This window comes from Exophiala spinifera, assembly GCF_000836115.1.
Source record: "Exophiala spinifera strain CBS 89968 unplaced genomic scaffold supercont1.2, whole genome shotgun sequence".
Taxonomy (NCBI): domain Eukaryota; kingdom Fungi; phylum Ascomycota; class Eurotiomycetes; order Chaetothyriales; family Herpotrichiellaceae; genus Exophiala; species Exophiala spinifera.
The window spans coordinates 1,292,479-1,310,231 of NW_015622514.1; the positions used below are offsets into that span (position 1 = coordinate 1,292,479).

The 17,753-nt window shown below is 52.0% G+C and overlaps 5 protein-coding genes across 5 annotated transcripts; all 5 read left to right on the forward strand.

Annotated features, from left to right (window-relative positions):
- Window positions 1-233: 233 nt before the first annotated feature.
- On the forward strand, window positions 234-3,758 carry PV08_02756 (uncharacterized protein; the record flags this gene model as incomplete). The annotated part of the gene is made up of 1 exon (XM_016377114.1): window positions 234-3,758. The coding sequence occupies one exon, from the start codon at window positions 234-236 to the stop codon at window positions 3,756-3,758; it is 3,525 nt and encodes a 1,174-aa protein (XP_016238684.1).
- Window positions 3,759-6,237: 2,479 nt separating this feature from the next.
- On the forward strand, window positions 6,238-6,860 carry PV08_02757 (uncharacterized protein; the record flags this gene model as incomplete). The annotated part of the gene is made up of 2 exons (XM_016377115.1): window positions 6,238-6,288; window positions 6,369-6,860. 2 exons carry the CDS (start codon window positions 6,238-6,240, stop codon window positions 6,858-6,860), a joined length of 543 nt encoding a protein of 180 aa, XP_016238685.1.
- Window positions 6,861-7,566: 706 nt separating this feature from the next.
- PV08_02758 (5'/3'-nucleotidase SurE) lies at window positions 7,567-10,307 on the forward strand (the record flags this gene model as incomplete). The annotated part of the gene is made up of 4 exons (XM_016377116.1): window positions 7,567-7,677; window positions 7,723-7,827; window positions 8,008-8,915; window positions 8,993-10,307. 4 exons carry the CDS (start codon window positions 7,567-7,569, stop codon window positions 10,305-10,307), a joined length of 2,439 nt encoding a protein of 812 aa, XP_016238686.1.
- Window positions 10,308-11,139: 832 nt separating this feature from the next.
- PV08_02759 (uncharacterized protein) lies at window positions 11,140-13,992 on the forward strand (the record flags this gene model as incomplete). The annotated part of the gene is made up of 1 exon (XM_016377117.1): window positions 11,140-13,992. The coding sequence occupies one exon, from the start codon at window positions 11,140-11,142 to the stop codon at window positions 13,990-13,992; it is 2,853 nt and encodes a 950-aa protein (XP_016238687.1).
- Window positions 13,993-14,961: 969 nt separating this feature from the next.
- On the forward strand, window positions 14,962-16,559 carry PV08_02760 (uncharacterized protein; the record flags this gene model as incomplete). Its single annotated transcript, XM_016377118.1, has 2 exons — window positions 14,962-15,246; window positions 15,345-16,559. The coding sequence occupies 2 exons, from the start codon at window positions 14,962-14,964 to the stop codon at window positions 16,557-16,559; spliced, it is 1,500 nt and encodes a 499-aa protein (XP_016238688.1).
- Window positions 16,560-17,753: the final 1,194 nt, after the last annotated feature.

The following is a 17,753-nucleotide window of genomic DNA, read 5'->3' on the forward strand; positions in this document are numbered from 1 at the left end:
CTTCCCCATCTTTGATTCTCCTTCCCTGTCAAATCTTCTCCGGCTTGATCCTCCAAAACCGATCCTATCTTCGTGCTCTCTCGACCACAGGTTCTTCTCCGTGCTGAATCGGACCTGCTCCTGTGTTCACTTGCGTTCTTCTCCTGCGATTCCCCTTGCGCCGAGATCTCAAGTCGCGTTCACAATAGAACCAACCGTCACACCTGACTCGATCCAGGAAATTCAGGCCTGCCATGGGTCGGCGGCAGTTCCTCCAGCACCTGGCTGCAGCCAGCGTTCCTACGATAAAAAACATAGAGGGGGTACATACACCTGATGAGGGTGTGGTGAGTTTCATCTATTGCTGCCCGGGCGGATGTCCAATCTCAAGAGTCAACATCCAGGCCTGTGCCACTAACCTGGATGACTATCCTCACGACAACGTGTTCATGCTCTTCACCGAGGATGACCGTACGGACCCAGTCATCCCTCAAACATTACAGAGTGTAGGCGCCGAAACGCATGGCAAATCTCTATCGCAGGTCCTTGCGGAGGTTAGCCAACGCTTGACAGTTGCACTTGAAGACGGTAGGCCGGCAGACAATCTCGAGGCCGCGTCCGAGGGCCCATATGATGACGATTTCGAATTTGACTACGGTTCCGACGATGACACCTTCGGACTTGCAGACCTACAACCATCCAAGTGCGCAGCTTCGAATCACGGTGTCTCTGCTTCAAGGAAATTGTCAAGAACTGCCAGAGTCTACATTGGAAAGATACACTCAGACCTCAAAGCACTGAAAGACTCCGGCTTCCGCGTGGGCATCTTCGGGAACCCAGCCGGTTCAGGGATACTTTGCGCGTCTGTCCGCGTTTCAAAGCTGGGGCTGTCGGATGAGGCGATGCAAGCATGGAGTCTTCGACGCAAACAGTATTTTGTGCTCCTCATAAGATACGTCTCGGGTTACTATGAAGCCCGCGATATCACAGACCTGGATGATTTGGTTGGAAGAGTGGACATGCAGGTCGGTCTCTGCTGGAAGTACAAGCCGACATTGGAAGACGCCCATGCAGTGTTTTCTGGCAGTTCGCCATCCCAGAAAGACCGAGCAGAAACTTCCTGCAAGTCATTGGAGCCGCTCTTTATTGGCACACCACTTAATCAGTTTTTAAAGGAGCGGTTTTTCAACATCGTCAAGGCACGTCATCTGTACAGTCTCAGTTGGCTAGGTGCTGAGAAGATGGTGGAAGCGAGAGCCATATGCACCGATGACACCTCTATCGAGAGTTTAAAAGATTATCAATGCGACGACAATGCCTCAGAATATGTGCAGCTTCCGAAGATTGTCATGGCCGACCATATGGCAGAGGTGTCTCTGGAGAACGCTTCCCTGCCGTTAATCGCGATACAGTTCGCGCTTAGGCATCTTGTCCGATGCACCGAATTTTGCCTGGTGTGTCATTCACGTGTGGACAACTCTTTCGAAGCTTTGAAACCGTACGTCTGTTCGAGGCCTCTATGCCTCTATCAGTACATGAATCTCGGATTCGGTCCGAGCTTAGAGTGGGAAATTCGCTCGCAGCCCTACGTCGTGGACCTACTGGTGAGCTTCTGCTTCATTGCAGCAAGTGCCGGTCGAATCAAAGAACTACCTGTTGGCTTGAATCTCATGGTGCCACTCTTACCCTCTGGCCATGCCGATGTTTTGTTGCCAGCTACCGCTAAACCTCAGGCAGCGCTCCCGCCGTCAAATACTACCCGCAGTGGTTCTCCGGCTGCGTCGGAGAAAGCTTTCAGTTGTACATGGCACGTGACGAAGCAGCGACTCGACCTTGTGGACCAAGAGATTGGGCTCCCCCTGGAGCTGAAACCGGGGGACTGGATAGTCACAATACCCAAAGAGAGACACCTGATTGCACATCATCGAGTGACAGGAGTTCTGCCTGATTCGGTCGACCTCGACCAAACAGTATTTGTCGACGCAGGTGAGACAGACAACGAAGCGCTTGTCGGATCTGGGGGAGAGTCAGAAAAGAGCATGAGGGTTGATTGCTATGTTTACAACAAGAATTTCGACGATTTGACCAAGGCCCAGCAGCAGAGCGCGATCGTTGCCTTGTTGAGTGCCCTGCCAAGTGTAAGCGAGATGTGTACACGTCTGAAATCTTTCCATGACGCCAGTCTAGAGTCGTGGCACCGAATCTCCAAAAGCTCACTGACTCTACTACGTTGGATAGTGGCATCAAACCGATCTTGTATTCTGCCTGTCGGAGAATCACAAATTGGTGACGATCTCGTGGGAGGCATGGATGGGTATATGCAATTCCGGTTTGCTCAAGGCGCGCCTGACAAAGAAAAGCGATTCAATGACGCGGTTCAAAGCCAGTCACGATTATCAGGCACGCAATATCCGACACTCTTTGCATGGCACGGGAGCCGTTTAGCAAATTGGCATTCCATTGTCCGACAGGGACTTCGATTTGATGAAATAGCGCATGGGCGATCTTTCGGCCATGGCGTTTACTTGTCGCCGCAGGCAGACACTAGCCTCGGATACAGCCAGAATGCATCTCGGTCGATGGGTACATATTTCCACGAATGGAAGCCCTCGATGCTCAAAATCTCGAACGCATTGTCGCTGAACGAAGTTGTCAACCATCCCCGGATGTTTGTCTCTTGCACTCCGCATTATGTGATCTCCAAGCTCGACTGGATTCAGACTCGCTACCTGTTTGTGCAAGCTTCAGGCACAGCTGGAGGTGCGGCAGCAGCTGCGGCTAAATCTGCAGCATCACAATGCAGGGAAGTGTATCAGCAAGATCCTTCGTACAAGGCTGTCGGCGTGAATGGAAGACAGCTCACTATCCCGTTGACCGCCATTTCCAAGTCTCGCAGACGCTACGATACGGTCCAAGCGGCAAAAAGAGAGTCAGGCAAGCGGAGCAAGCAAGTTGTGACTATCGATCAGGAGACTGCTGAACGTCATGAGGATGATGCTAAGAGCGTCGTCTCGGACGCGAGTGATTTGGCCTTCTTCGCTCAAGATCATGACGACGACCAGGAAGTAGATGAGCCAAATCCCGATGGCTCGGCATTGGGCCCCTCGATCGATCCGACGCAGGATGTCAATCAAAACGTGGACAAGCTCGCTGGGACAGACTTCGTACCGGGCACCCTCGATGTGTCGGATATCAGATTTCTGAAGCCACCTCAAGATGCGACCCGTACTTCTACTCAAGCTCTGATGCGATGCTTCCGGGAGACGCTGTCGGTGCAAGACAAAACACCATTGGCAACTTTAGGTTGGTATATTGATGGGGATAAGATGAGTAACATGTATCAGTGGATTGTGGAAATGCACAGCTTCCCACCCACGTTACCTCTGGCGAAAGACATGCAAGCGCACAGCATCACGTCCATTGTGCTTGAGATGCGATTTTCGAACCAGTTCCCGTTCAGCCCGCCTTTCATCCGCGTGGTCAAACCTCGATTTCTTCCATTCGCGCAAGGTGGAGGGGGCAATGTCACTGATGGCGGAGCGATGTGCATGGAAGTCTTGACCAACAATGGATGGACAGCAGCTCAGAACATTGAAAGCCTGTTACTTCAGGTGCGCATGTCTATTTGTGACGAAGAACGGCCCGCTAGACTGGCACCGGTGTACAAGGGCAAGCACAACACGTATGCCATCGGAGAGGCCATTCAAGCCTATGTCCGCGCCTGTCGTAATCATGGCTGGAGAGTGCCGGCTGGGTTCGACAAAATTCAGAAGGAGTGATTGATGCTGCGCCTAGCATGGTGAGGAGCTCATGGAGGTTCTGGTGGTTTGAGAGTGACTTGGATTAAGCGACCGGGACTGACACTTCCAAAGCCCAGGGGTACGGATTGACGGGCACGCTGCGAATGATTCGGTGATTGTCAGTGGTGCTGCTGAGCTCACAATAATTGGTGTTTTTGGGTGCTGGATAATGGAGACGTTGCAGACGCATAGCAAGCACATGGAGTTGAGGGGATACAGATGGGATGGAGTTCTTAAGGAGTAGAGTGGGCTTTCTTGCAACAAGGGCGAGAATAGTAGCTCGTAGCATGATAGTATGGTCACCACGAGAGAGCTGGTAGCGGGGGCGAGAAAAGCCAGCTAAACCGTAAATTGATATTGTTCAGCAAAATATCCATATGTATTGGTGTTGACAACCAGGCAATGATTGAACAAGGCCGTGACAGTGGTGGAAAATCCCACCGTGGCCAGGACTTCTACCTAGGTATCCGTGTGTGGAACTGACATGTGCTGATCGAGATCACCAAGTGGAGTTGTTTCGTTGAAATTGGCTTTATCGCATGGATCGCCACACAGATTGATCGTCCCGATGCCACATGCCACATGCCAGGCTGCAAGTACTGTACGGTGTGCCTCGACAGAGTTGAGACTTAGGCGAGGTTGTCATTTTATTAATAAGGGCCAGAAGCTGAAGCAGAATCCCGGTGGTTTGGTGGTGTTCAACGTCAATCACAAAAAACGACGATGAGTGGCGTAACGAAAGCATGTGATTCTTCGGAAGACATATGAATATAGCAGCACTCTATATTAGCACTCGTAATAAAAATAATGATAATAATGATGATAATAACTCTAGGTAAGTCATGATGATGATAACACTCTTATCTTCTTGCACATGCTGATAATTATGTACGTAGCTAAATCCCTTGACCTAGAGGTACTGTAGTCCCTACAAGGAGACGTGGCATGGCATGGCAATGCATTATCGTCCTCACCCAGGCATTCGCATTGCAGCCTCCGGGCGCGGAGAGGGGAGCTTATCTGCTTCGTCTTGTTTGCCTCCTGCCAGACTCGGTACTCGTTTCATCATCATGAGAGGTGAGCTGTTGTTCTGTAACTCGTATCAGCACTGCCTCGGGTAGGTTAGATGCCTAGGTGGGTAAGTATCTCTGGAGTTCTTAGGGCGCGCAGCAACGAGCTAGTCACAACATGCCCGGGCGTTCACACACATAAACCACCAATACGGAGCGACAAACAAGTCATTGCTTGCTTGATCCTCCTCGGGCTGATTGACGTGCATCCGCGACGGGAGCCACCTTCGGGGAAATCTGGCCATGACCAAGAATGATAATTAGCTAGTGAGCTTGGGTGCATGGTGCATCTGCACGGGCGTACGGGGATGTTGACGATTGGACTTGTTACTCTTGTTTTTACGAAGTCCTCCAGTTTTGACTTCCAGTGACTACAGTATGTACCAGGATGCGGTTCTTTTGTCTGGTCGGCGTCGGACCATCTCTCTCGGGGTGCCTGACAGTTGACAGTCATCGCAGCACACCACCATCTACTGTACCTCGTTAGTTGGGTGGGAGAAGTGGTGTTCTCGTCCGGTCCCCAGGGGCAAATCTCAGGTGATTGATTCCCCCCGGTCCCCTCAAGGTGGTGTGAAGCAAGCTCAACGAGGATGGCAAGGTCGCGGCAAAACAACCTGTCTGGATCCGAACAGCTAGCTAAAGGTATCTATCCGAACCTTGGGTACGAGTTGGTTAGCGTCGTCTGTAGCTTTCGGAAATGCGATGCGGGACAGTGACAGCGATAGTGACAGCAGGATAGAACGGAAAGAAATTTAACAAGTAGTAGTACGAGTAACTTGAGATGATTGACATGTGAAAGAATGGCAGCTTCGTAGCTTTCGGAAGAGGTGTGGAGGGACGTACGTGGTAGGGGCGGAGTAGTAGGGGATCCCGGTCTATCCATAGCTTGGACCAACGTCACTTTGGCGAGACCGACGTGCCTTTGGTAAGGTAGACCGTAGACATCACGGATGGACAAGCACTCACGTCCGCCATCCTCGAGATCGTCACAGCGCGAAGACGTTTACTCAAGTCTCAAACCACGCGTACCTTGCTCAGCAAAACAAGGGCGGAAGCAAATACGAATACGACGAGCACGGGACCAGCAAGCAAATTACCCGGCTTCATTAGGTAAGCGTCGACGTCCTCGCATTTTCACATGCTTCAATCTCTGTGCATCTGGAAGATAGCGACCCCCCCCCCCCCAAGCCTGACGCTGGCCCTGGCCCTGGCCCTGGCCTTGATCCATTGCCTTGACCATCTCTCAACAAAATGTCTCAGCGTCACTCCCTCTCGCTCTCTCATGTTCCTTCATCTTTCTAAAACAATTCCGTCAGACTGCTCACTCACACCTCTCCAGCACACGTTGACCCTCAATAAACCGTGACATCGTACCAAACCGACACACAATGGGTGAAGCTACCGTCAACGGCGACCTGCCTCACTCCGCCCTCCTCTCTGTAAGTCTTCCACAGTCCCCGTGATGAGAAGCGCATGATGAAGTAGGTGCATGGTCACTGACCTTTGGGCGCCGTGGCAGCACCTCCAATCCTATCCTCTCGTGTCCGATTCCATCAAGACGATCAAAGCGAACCCCTATGGCGCCAAATCCATTGACCTCACCAACGCCGGCTACACAAAGTTCGTCAAGCCTACCCTCCCGTACTTCCAGACCCCCGCGTCCTACGCAAAGCCTTATGTCGCCAAGGCAGATGAGCTGGGCGACAAGTTCTTGAGCAAGATCGACGAGCGCGTCCCGATCGTCAAGTCGGAGACAAAAGAGATCCAGGATACGTTGGTCACATACATCCACTGGCCGCTTGAAACCGCCAACACCACCAAGGACTGGGCCCTCAAGACCTACAGCGATGAATACAAGAAGTGCGGCGGCGAGGGCGTCGTGGCCAGCGGCAAAGCCGTCGTCACCACCAGCCTCGTCCTGACCAGCGACGTCCTCAAGTGGATCAGCAACTTCTTGCAGCAGAAGAAGGAAGAAGCCAAGGAAGTTGCCCAGGAGAAGACGGCGAAATAGAGGGTCGCCTCGCTTGGTGTAAGATGGCACGGGGGATATCGATTTTGGTCGAGAGAGATGGAAGGCCGAGGTGGATGCCTTGAAGCGCAGTGCGAGACAGAGTCGGGCAAGACAGACTAAGGACCTACAGATGTTGCCGCTTCTCTTATTGCCCACGACGACTAATTTGAATCTGGCATCCCGTGAGAGAGACTTGGAGACATGAGCACACGAATGAGTTTTTTTAGGGGCCATGGTTGGTTGTCTGTGTCTGATTTGAAAGGTCGTTATTGTTTGTAGCATAGAGCATACAGTGTTACCATTCAGTTTGTGAATGCTCCCAAAGTACTTTTTCAAGTAGAGAAATAGCTTGCGGAGAACGTTTCAACCGTGTTTGCTGATGAAAGGCTGTTGGACACCACGCACAGTCTCGTTCGTTGCGTCGTCGCCCTCGAATTTTCACATGTCAGCGAACGACACACAAGCCCTAACTTAGTGACTCTGCGATAAGCCCTGATAAGAGGATTTTCTTATGAGCGACAGGGATAGTCGTTCTATATGGCACGTCTTCAGCACTTCTATAGCCACGGCTACAACAGGAAACTATTCTATACATGTTAGCGTTAGCATGGGACCTGATGTTGTACAGTTGATCTAGAACCATTGATCTATCGAGTTCTTCGCTCTCCCGAGCTTTCCTCCACGGACCTTCATTGTGAGCTGAGAAATGGGTCCAAGCACGATCTATATCGTCATCCGCGCAACGAACCGTGAACTTCAAGCCGAAACACCTCTCCAAGATGTACCTTTCAGCACCACGAGAGATGAAGACGATTTTGTCGGTGGTGACAGTCTCTAATCTAACCACAGGCCCCTTTGGTAGGTGCTGGCAACACGTGATGCGAGCCGAGGTGATGCTTACATAACCACAATCACCTCATGCCAAGTCTTTCTGGGGAACGAGGAAAAGAACCAGATCAAGAACCTTGTACCTCGTCAAGTTTGCTTGCCCATCGTTTCTCTAGCATTGCATTAGAGGCGTCCCTTGCTCCTAGATTTTCTCTTTTCTTTTCTTACTTTTTCGGGAACTCGTCTCTAGACATGCATATACTCGTGAGCACAAACGCGACCGAAACTCACGAAAATCCCAAACTAATTCTCCGAGCAGGTTGTAAATGACGATGGCCCGCCGTCGAATCAGTCGTCACCGTACGTTCATTCTCTGATTGATACTCTCCAAAAAGCCGGACACACCGTCTCGGTGGTTCTGCCCCATGTACAGAGGTCGTGGATCGGCAAGGCCCACATTGTCGGCCAGACTCTGACGCCCACGTATTTCCGGCCCGGGACTCTACACAAAGACGACGGCGTCACTTCAGATCGACCGTTCAATGACGGCGGCGAGGAGTGGATCCTGATAGACGGAACCCCGGCGAGCTGTGTTCAGATTGGTCTGCATCATTTCTTCAAGGACAGAGGCCCCGTCGACCTCGTGGTCAGTGGGCCAAACTATGGGCGCAACACCACCGCCGTGTTCGCCCTGTCCAGCGGGACGATCGGCGGCGCGTTGGAAGGCGCAATGAGCGGGATGAAGAGCATCGCGCTGTCTTATGCCTTCGACTCGAGGGAGCACGACCCCGAAGTCATCCGCACCGCCTCGAAGCTGAGCGCGCGGCTCATGGAGAAGTTGCTGAACGAGTGGCCCGACGACGTGCATCTCTACAGCATCAATGTCCCGCTGCGCAAAGACGTCGAGCAGAAAAAGATCGTGTACACCGAGATGCTGCAAAACCGGTGGCACAACGGAAGCTCCTTTGAAGAATTGCCGCCCGAGGAGGATGACCGCGACCCGAACACCGAGGAGCAAATCATACGGGAGGGGGGAGAAGGCCACACGCAGGTTCCGCGAAGACTCCATCGCAAGTTCAAATGGGCCCCCAACTTCCAGGACGTGCGAAAGGCTGTCACAGACGCTCAGAAGGGAGACGGCTGGGAGGTGCTGCAGGGCAATATAACTGTCACGCCGCTGGTGGCCAACTTTTGGCACTTGCCTCACTACACTGGCGAAATCAAGCTGTGAGTAAGTTCGCCAGTCCAGTCAGGCTGATGTATCTTGTGAGAATGGCAGGCATTCTGACCGAATATACTTCAAGGGAGCATAATAAATCGGATTTGACACGCGAGTCCTCCTCCAATACTATTTACGCGGTGGTTGACTACCCGGATCCGTACGTGCAGCCGTTGATCCTGCAAGGTCTTCGCTCTTTAGAGGACTTCTCAATACAGCAGATTTCCGCAGTGAGCGAATTGCAGCGTGCCACGATACCCGTGTTACAATTCACCGCGTACGAGTCTCTAGATTTTGAGCATGCGATGCAACACTCAAAAACCTCGCAGGTTTGTGCATATGTTATCAGGAAGGCCCTCATTCGCAAGCATTATCTTTCGAATACAGTATCCACCTGGCTGGTCAAGCACCCGGACAGTGTATTGGCCAAGCATTTCCGCCCTTGTGTTCATTTTGAGCTTGATTATGCAGAGTTCCTGGATGAGGCCTTGGTGGACGCCTGGGACTTGAACGAAAGCATGGCCGAGAACGAGCGTAAAGAATCCACAGGGTCAAAGAACTGGTGGATCTTGAAGCCTGGCATGAGCGATGGAGGAAATGGCATCAGACTATTTTCCAGCTTCGACGAACTCCAGGCCATTTTTGAAGACTGGGAGGGGTCGGACTCTGAGGGCGACGAGGAAGATGAAACCGATCACAGGAAGGACGAAGATACCACGGAAAACCCAGAAGACGCCTCGAACCAGGATCACGCCATGACCTCCCAGCTCAGGCACTTTATAGCTCAACCCTACATCGACCCACCTCTTCTGCTGGAGGCGTACGGTAATCGGAAATTCCATATTCGTGCATATGTACTTGCTGCTGGAGCGCTCAGGGTCTTTGTTTATCGAGAAATGCTGGCTTTGTTCGCAGCCAAGCAATATCAATCCCCGGGTCACAGCGGAGATGAAGAGATACTGGACCTTGCACAACACCTGACAAATACCTGCTTCCAGGACGAAGAGACCAAGAGCTCCTCTGTCCACCAGTTCTGGCGCCTCGAATCAACCCACTTGCGAGCTGATTGGAAAGAAATGGTATTCCAGCAGATTTGCGACGTCACGGGCGAAGTCTTTGAGGCAGCTGCCCGAGAGCAGATGGTGCATTTCCAAGCATTGCCAAACGCTTTTGAAATCTTTGGCGTTGATTTCCTGGTCGACCAAAATGCGAACGTTTGGCTTCTCGAATTGAATGCCTACCCCGACTTTAAGCAAACAGGGTCAGACCTGCAAGATGCTGTTGTTGGTGGTCTTTTCCGCGAGGTCGCTCGTGCAGCCATAGGACCCTTTTTTGGGGCAGCCTACCATGGAAGCTCCCAAATGCCTTTAGTCCGAGCTCTAAGTTTGGGGCGTGACTGAAGGGTCTGGCGGGGATTTGTCTCACTGACTCAAGGCTAGAGACTGTTATGCTGTGGCCTCTTTCCACAGGTGTGGTGCGACACTGACCTCGACATGATTTGCGACGATCTGATGCCATGCCTGACGGACAGGGATTGATTTTTTGTCAAAGTCAGCCTTCATGTTGTTCAAGCGCAAACGAACTCGTGTAGTGGCAGCAGACTGCTGATTTGCATCGGGATCGGACTCGATTGCTTGCCAGTGCGCTAGCGTGGATGTCCGATGTTTTTGCTCGAGCGCCTGAGATCCTAAGGACAGGGGTGTCTCGTATCGGTCATCTATTCCATTGCCGACCATGCCGCTGTCTCGGGGCACAGTTTTGCTTCCACATTGAACGATAGATATATGAACGTCTCAGCCCCAAATACGTGAGAACAAACAAGGTGCCATACGTGCACTTTCCTGGTTATGGATCGATTTCCCCCTCGTTTTCTCGTTTACACCGCGGAAGGAACAAACAGGCAGCCGAAATACCTTTCGCCAACCAGGCTACAACACAAAAAGTCCACTCAGTCACCGTTGATGCTGGAGTCACTTGATCCCGCTAATAAGTAATCACTATCGAGTCAGCAACATCATGGATTCACCGGTTTCAGCAATATGCATTTTCAGATGAGCCCAACTTTAGGCCACCCGTACGTGGTGCCTGTATGAGCCACGAGGCCTGCGCCTCAGGCAACAGCCACGCTAATCTTCAGCCCTGCCTTTGAGCTGCATCGGTTCTTTAAAACTCGGATTTCATCCGCCAAAGGCAAATCGACTTCAATCATCTGCGTCTCTTTTGTGTTCCGTCATGTCTCTTCGATTCAACGAACTGAACGTGGTGCGAGGTCTCAGCATAGTCTTAGCTTTCAGCTACCACGTTATCGCCTGTTGCTATGCTTTATTCAATCCTTGCTGGTCTACTGGAAGACGAATGCGCAAAGTCCAAATTATGTTTTGTGGCCTGGTGGTTCTGTCAACTTGTGCACAAACGATCATTGCTATCAGGAACAGCAACCCAGCGTTGACCAACGATCCGGAAGTGTTGTACTCCCTATTCGTCACTCTGATCTGGGGCATTCTTCTGTTGGAGACCGTGGATGCTTCCAGCGGCATTTCTTATCCCCAATATGGCGTTTGGGTTATCCTTCTACTTTCAGAGAGTGCCATTTTAACCCTTCAAGTAAAGAACGAACACCGCTCGAATCCTCTTAGTCCTGCCAACGTCATCCTAGAAGTTGTCAGGATTTCCTTGACGGCCCTCCTTTCTGGGAGTGTTTTTGTGGCATATTACAGAGACGGGAATGAGATTGGGACTGACGAGGAGACACAAGCATTACTTGGTGACGCAAGTTCACGACCGAAATCAGATGAAGTTGGTAAATCGAAGAAAACAGACCAGGACGAGTTGGATAGACTAGAGATCCGCAACCGACCACGATGGCAGTATCTTGCATCCTTCAAGATATTTGTTCCCTTTATGTATCCAAAAGGCTACCGGAATCAGACATTTCTGGGCGCGATGCTCCTGACCAGCCTTGTGGAGCGGATTGTGATGGTTGTGCTTCCTTTAACCCTGGGAGCTGTCGTCAGCGGACTGGGCTCGCATATACCGTGGGCAGCAATTGGTCTCTATTGCTTTCTCAGATTCTGCAGCTCGGCTGCCGGTTTATCGTTGTTGGAGACATACCTCTCTTACCAAGTCGTCACCGATATGACTATTGCGCTGAATCGACACTCATACGACCATATCATGAACCTGTCTGCGGATTTTCATGACACGAAGAAGTCTTCAATCATATGGCAAACCATGCATCAGGGTCAGGATGTAATTAATTTCTTCAAAGATATCATTTTCGACTTCGCGCCAACCGTCATCGACTTTGGGGCAGCGGCCGTGGTTCTCACAATCATGTTTGGACCTTACATGTTGTTCGTCATCATGACAACCACCATCTTCTTCTACTGGCTCACTTTTAAAGCGCTGGCTAGAAATCGCGAACTCAGTCGAGTATCACTGGACGCATGGCATGACCAGTACTACCAACTGACTGAGTCCACGGTTAATTGGTCGACCGTCTCTCATTTTGGTCGTCTGCCATACGAGAAGCAGCGGTATCGGGAGAAGGGCGATGCCAATCGAGCTGCAGATATGACTTATTTTGCCCATGCTTCTTGGAGCAGGGGAGTACGATATTCAATTTTGGCTATCAACTTTGTCGCTGCATGCTGCGTTGGAGCCTTGCAAATTGCTTATAGTGATCGAAAAGTAGGCGACTTTGTGATTTTGGTCACCTACTGGACTCAACTTACATATCCTTTGGATACCCTTGCATACAATCTTGCAAGGATTAGCCAGAAGATGGTTAATGCCGAGAAGTTACTTGTTCTCCTGGAGAAGTCACCCCGCGTGCAAGATGTGCCGGAATCAAAGGTGTTCACGTTCCTTGCTGGAGCGGTGGGGTTTGAAAATGTGACCTTCTCTTACGACGGCCACAGAAAAGTAGCAGACGACATCACGTTCCGTGCAGCGCCTGGGCAGACTGTTGCCTTGGTTGGACGGACTGGAGGAGGCAAAAGTACTCTCCTGAAACTCCTCTTCCGTTTCTATGATCCGGATCAAGGCCGTATTTTGGTCGATGGCCAAGATATTCGGCAAGTGAAGATGGAGAGTTTTCGAAAACACGTTGCAGTTATTCCTCAGACTCCTGTGGTGTTTAACATGACAATAATGGAAAACATGAGATATCCTGATCTCGAATGCACGGATGAAGACATCATCGAGGCTTGCAAAGCCGCTGCGCTTCATGAAAAGATCACCACCTTCACGAATGGTTACCAGGAGCAGATTGGCGAACGTGGGACAAAGCTCTCCGGAGGGGAGTTGCAACGATTGGCAATAGCGCGGGCGATGCTGAAAAAAGCCAATATCCTGCTTTTGGACGAAGCTACGAGCGCTGTGGACAGCATCACGGAAAAGCAAATACAAGCCAGTCTGCGGAAGCTCTGTGCAGGCAAAACCACATTCGTAATTGCACACCGCCTATCGACTATCCTCCACGCAGACCAGATCCTTGTTATCCAGGATGGCCGCGTGGTTGAATCAGGAACTCACAATACTTTGATGAAGGCGAATGGACATTATAACGAACTATGGTCAAGTCAATTACAGATGCAAGCTACGGACACCGGGGACCAATCTCGCTCTCGTTCTCCCCGAGAAAAGGAGCATTTTCTCTTGGTCAACGACAGCGGCGGCAAAGAGAAAAATACCGGGAGTCTTGCTGCAAATGTCACCCGCCAAATGGATGATGACGCAAGGCAAAGTCGCGCCTCCTCCAAAGGTAGTAGCAAGAGCCATCAAGCTAGCAACAACGATCGAGGAAGAACTAAAGCAAGGCGATTTGCCCGTTCATTGAGTCGTACTCTCAGTCGATCCAAGTCGCCAAAGGACTTGGCAAGAAGACGTAAATCATTGAAGCCAGAAACCGGAAGTCCTCCAAGAGATGAGTTGGCGGCACACACCGCTCAAAGTCTTTCCAGTAGCGGGAGATGTGATAGTGACACAACGAATCACTCTTTGCATTCGACACAATCCAACCCTCGGTCTGAGAAATCGAATCATTCACAAGCTTCCACATCCAATTTTGTTGAAGCGTCTTAGAAGGGCGTTTCAGACAGTCGACCGCGGTTGAAGTTTTCATTGGGACTGAAAGAGGATTCCAGATCACGGAGCCGAGCGTCTCAACAAGGAGGAAGTGAAAAGGAAGACGGGACCTCCAGATCGAAAGAGAAAACCCCAGTTGCAGGGACGGGCAGTGACTCTTTACTCGCTCGCACCAATGTCGACTTGGGAGGGCAGAGTTTCCTTGGTCGCGATACTACAAGTGAACCGCTCTCGCTGGACGCTGTAGGGATTCTTCGACGGGGCAACGACACACGTCGTCACGAGTAGGACTTTTACTCGAGTATCAAGCACTCCTCGATCGTGTGTTTTTCGAGGGGAGCCATTTTCGTTTTGTTGCATCATCGGAGGTCAAAAGTACAGGGTCTAGATTAGGTATGACAGTTTAAGCTTCACTTCTGCTTGTTGCGCATGGGCTCTTATTGTGCAATACCACACGCTTGAGTACTGCAAGTGAAGCCCTCTTAAACTTTTCGATTTACTCCGATCCCCGCATTAATGAGACTGGTGTTTTGTCGGATACGATATGTCAGACACACTGTTCGCTTCGGAAAGCAAATGAATGGATGACGGCGATGTGCGCGCGCAGACCGCCCTTATGACACGTCGATTACATATGTCCCTCGAGACGGACTATCAGCAGGTCAGCACCGTCTCACATACACTTATCTGGGGAACCTACAGGTATGTGTGTCAGTGATCGTAATTATGGATCGTAGACTTCAACCTACTCGACCACTCACATAACCCAGAGAACACACACACACACACACACACACACACACACACACACACACACACACACATGCACACCCAACCAAGAACACTAGCTTGAGGACAGTCTGTGGTCGATCTCGTTTCGTCGTCTCAGGACTGCAATTCTCGTCTCGTCGTCAGATAAGAGGGGGGTTTGGTAGGTCGTTTGGTTACTTTCTGACTCCAGTTACAATGGGATCCTCCTCCGAGGTTGAACTTCAAGCCCAGCACGGCAGAGGCAGAGGCAGAGGCAGAGGCAGAGGCAGAGGCAGAGGCAGAGGCAGAGGCAGTCCATCGCCTGATCCCCAGCCCGAGCCGGCCACCGAACTCATCAGCAGCGACGACGGTCGTCCACCACCACCACAACAACAACAAGACGTCGTTTCGGTCGAAGAGCCTCCGCCCAACGGTGGCTACGCCTGGGTATGCACGGCATGCTGCTTCATGATCAACGCTCACACCTGGGGATTGAACAGTGTAAGTTCTACACTACTCCACTTCCCCTCCCATAACAATGCAGCAGCCAACATTATCCAAGGTGCGGTGCGTTTGCTGATCAACAAGGCGACTGTCAGGCATGGGGCATCTTCCTGGCGCATTACTTGTCTGACTCTACGTTCGAAAACGCCTCGCGTCTCGAGTATGCGCTCATAGGAGGTCTCTCGATCTCCACGTCAGGCATCATCGCGCCCGTCGTGGCGTTATCCGTCAAGTCGCTAGGCACCCGGAACACGCTGCTCGTCGGCACTCTGCTCGTCTTCGCGGCCATGTTCGGCGCCTCGTACGCGACCGAGATCTGGCACCTGTTCCTCAGCCAGGGCGTCTGCTTCGGGTTTGCGCTGGGCTTCCTCTACATCCCTTCCACCGCCGTGCTGCCCCAGTGGTTCTCGACGCGGCGGAGTCTGGCCGTCGGGATCGCGGCCTCGGGATCGGGCCTCGGGGGCCTGGTGTACAACCTGGTCGCCGGCCGTCTCGTCCAGGAAGTCGGCGTGGACTGGACCTACCGCGTCCTGGCGCTGTGCGGACTGGTCGTCAACGCCGTGTGCTCGGTGCTGCTCAAAGACCGGAACAAGGCCATCCGGCCGGTGCAGGACGCTTTCGATTACCGCGAGTACAAGCACGTCGAAGTCATCTTGGTCATCCTGTGGGGGGTCGGCAACGAACTGGCGTACATTGTCCTGCTCTACTCGCTCCCGAACTACGCCGTCTCCATCGGTCTGTCACCGGGCCAGGGCTCCGTCGTAGGGGCGCTGCTCAACCTCGGGCTCGGCGTCGGACGCCCCATCATCGGCTACTACAGCGACTCGTTCGGCCGCCTCAACATGGCCGCTCTCATGACGGCCCTGTCTGGCGTCTTGTGTCTGGCGCTGTGGGTGCCGGCGAAGACGTACGGGCTTCTCCTTTTCTTCGCTCTGGCTTCTGGTTGTGTCTGTGGTATCTTTTGGAGCACGGTGGCGCCCGTGACCACCGAGGTCGTCGGGCTCAAGCGCCTGCCCTCTGCGTTTGGCATGATCTGTCTGGCTCTGGTGCTGCCCTCGACGTTTGCAGAGCCAATCGCCTTGGAAATGGTTGCCGCCTCCGGCTACCTCAGCTCGCAGATATTCGTGGGCTGTATGTTCCTCTTGGCTGCGGCAAGCACGTTGGTGCTCAGGTCCTGGAAGATTCATCAGGTCGAGCTCAAGCGCGCACTGGAGAGAGAGTCTGAAGAGACCGGTTCGAACCAAGGTGCCACGACTCACGGGCAGTTCTGGCTGACGCCGAAGAGCCTGCTTTGGCTGGGAAGAGTTTGAGATACTGCCGATAGGCACGTTGTTACGAGACTGGGCAAAGCATCGATCGGCTTTGTTCATCTCCCTGGTCGAACATACACGATGGCGTGCGTGAAGCCTGCAACACCTTTCTGCGCATTTGCCCACGGAGACCGAGACGCGCGCTAGACCCTACTTCGAAGATGACTGACTGTCAGAGGCGCGTCTATCGTATCTTGAGTAGGATTGCGCAGCAGCACCGTGCTGTAGAGTCGACGGCCCATGGCGGAGTTGGACCCCGTTCCGAGACGACCTGAGAGTGCTTTATTGGCCTCCTGAATTGGAAAGCGTCTTTGTGGTTCTCTCGTCTCGGAATGGGGCAAGAGAGAGCTCCATCATGTCGGGGTTGAAGACAGCCGCGTTCCAATGTTGAGGTAGCTGGACACAGGCCTGACAGGGTTGTGGCTGTTCTCGACGAGGTCGAAGATTCCTGATGACCATGGCATTTGCTGGCACCTTTGTCAGCGGCACTGCATCTAATGGGCTCGCTGACCGAAGAAGGTGTTCCTTCTACGCCACTACCTTAGTGTTCGCCAAGTGGAAAGGTAGATGTAAACAGTAGGATTTCCTAATGGATGGAATAACTATAAGTCCATAGATCTTTAGCGGCCTCGGGTAGCAGGACGGCACCGGCTCGTACAGAACAGATGCCAGTGTCATTTTGGACGGCAATTCATTTCACCCATGCAAGCAGTTCCATGTGGGCTCGAAGGGCTTGACGGATCACGACATCTCCGGATGCCCATTCGCCTTCGTGTCGTTCTGAGAGGAGTCATGAGAGCAACCTGCAGGTCACACGTAGTCTCATATAGAAGAGACTCCCTTCCCGGTCTGTGTCTCGCTCCACATTCGTTTCGCCTTGTCCCGCGCGCGAGAGTTCTCATCACAGACGCCGCCTATTCCCCCGCCAATACAATCAAGATTGTCTTTCCACTTGCCTCGCATTTACTTTGTCCCTAACCTATTAACAAGGCGATTGTGAGTAAGATCAAGAAGATATAGAGGCCTGTCACTCAACGAGACATTGATTTTCAGACACAGGGGGATATCAACGAGGACGACATCAAGATTCAAGGTTCAACTCAAGCGTCTCTTGAGTAGCTGGTAGAAATGTGTGATTACTACCACCGAGGGGGAGAGTGCTAATTTAGTATAGAAGAAGTTAAAGCGAGAGCG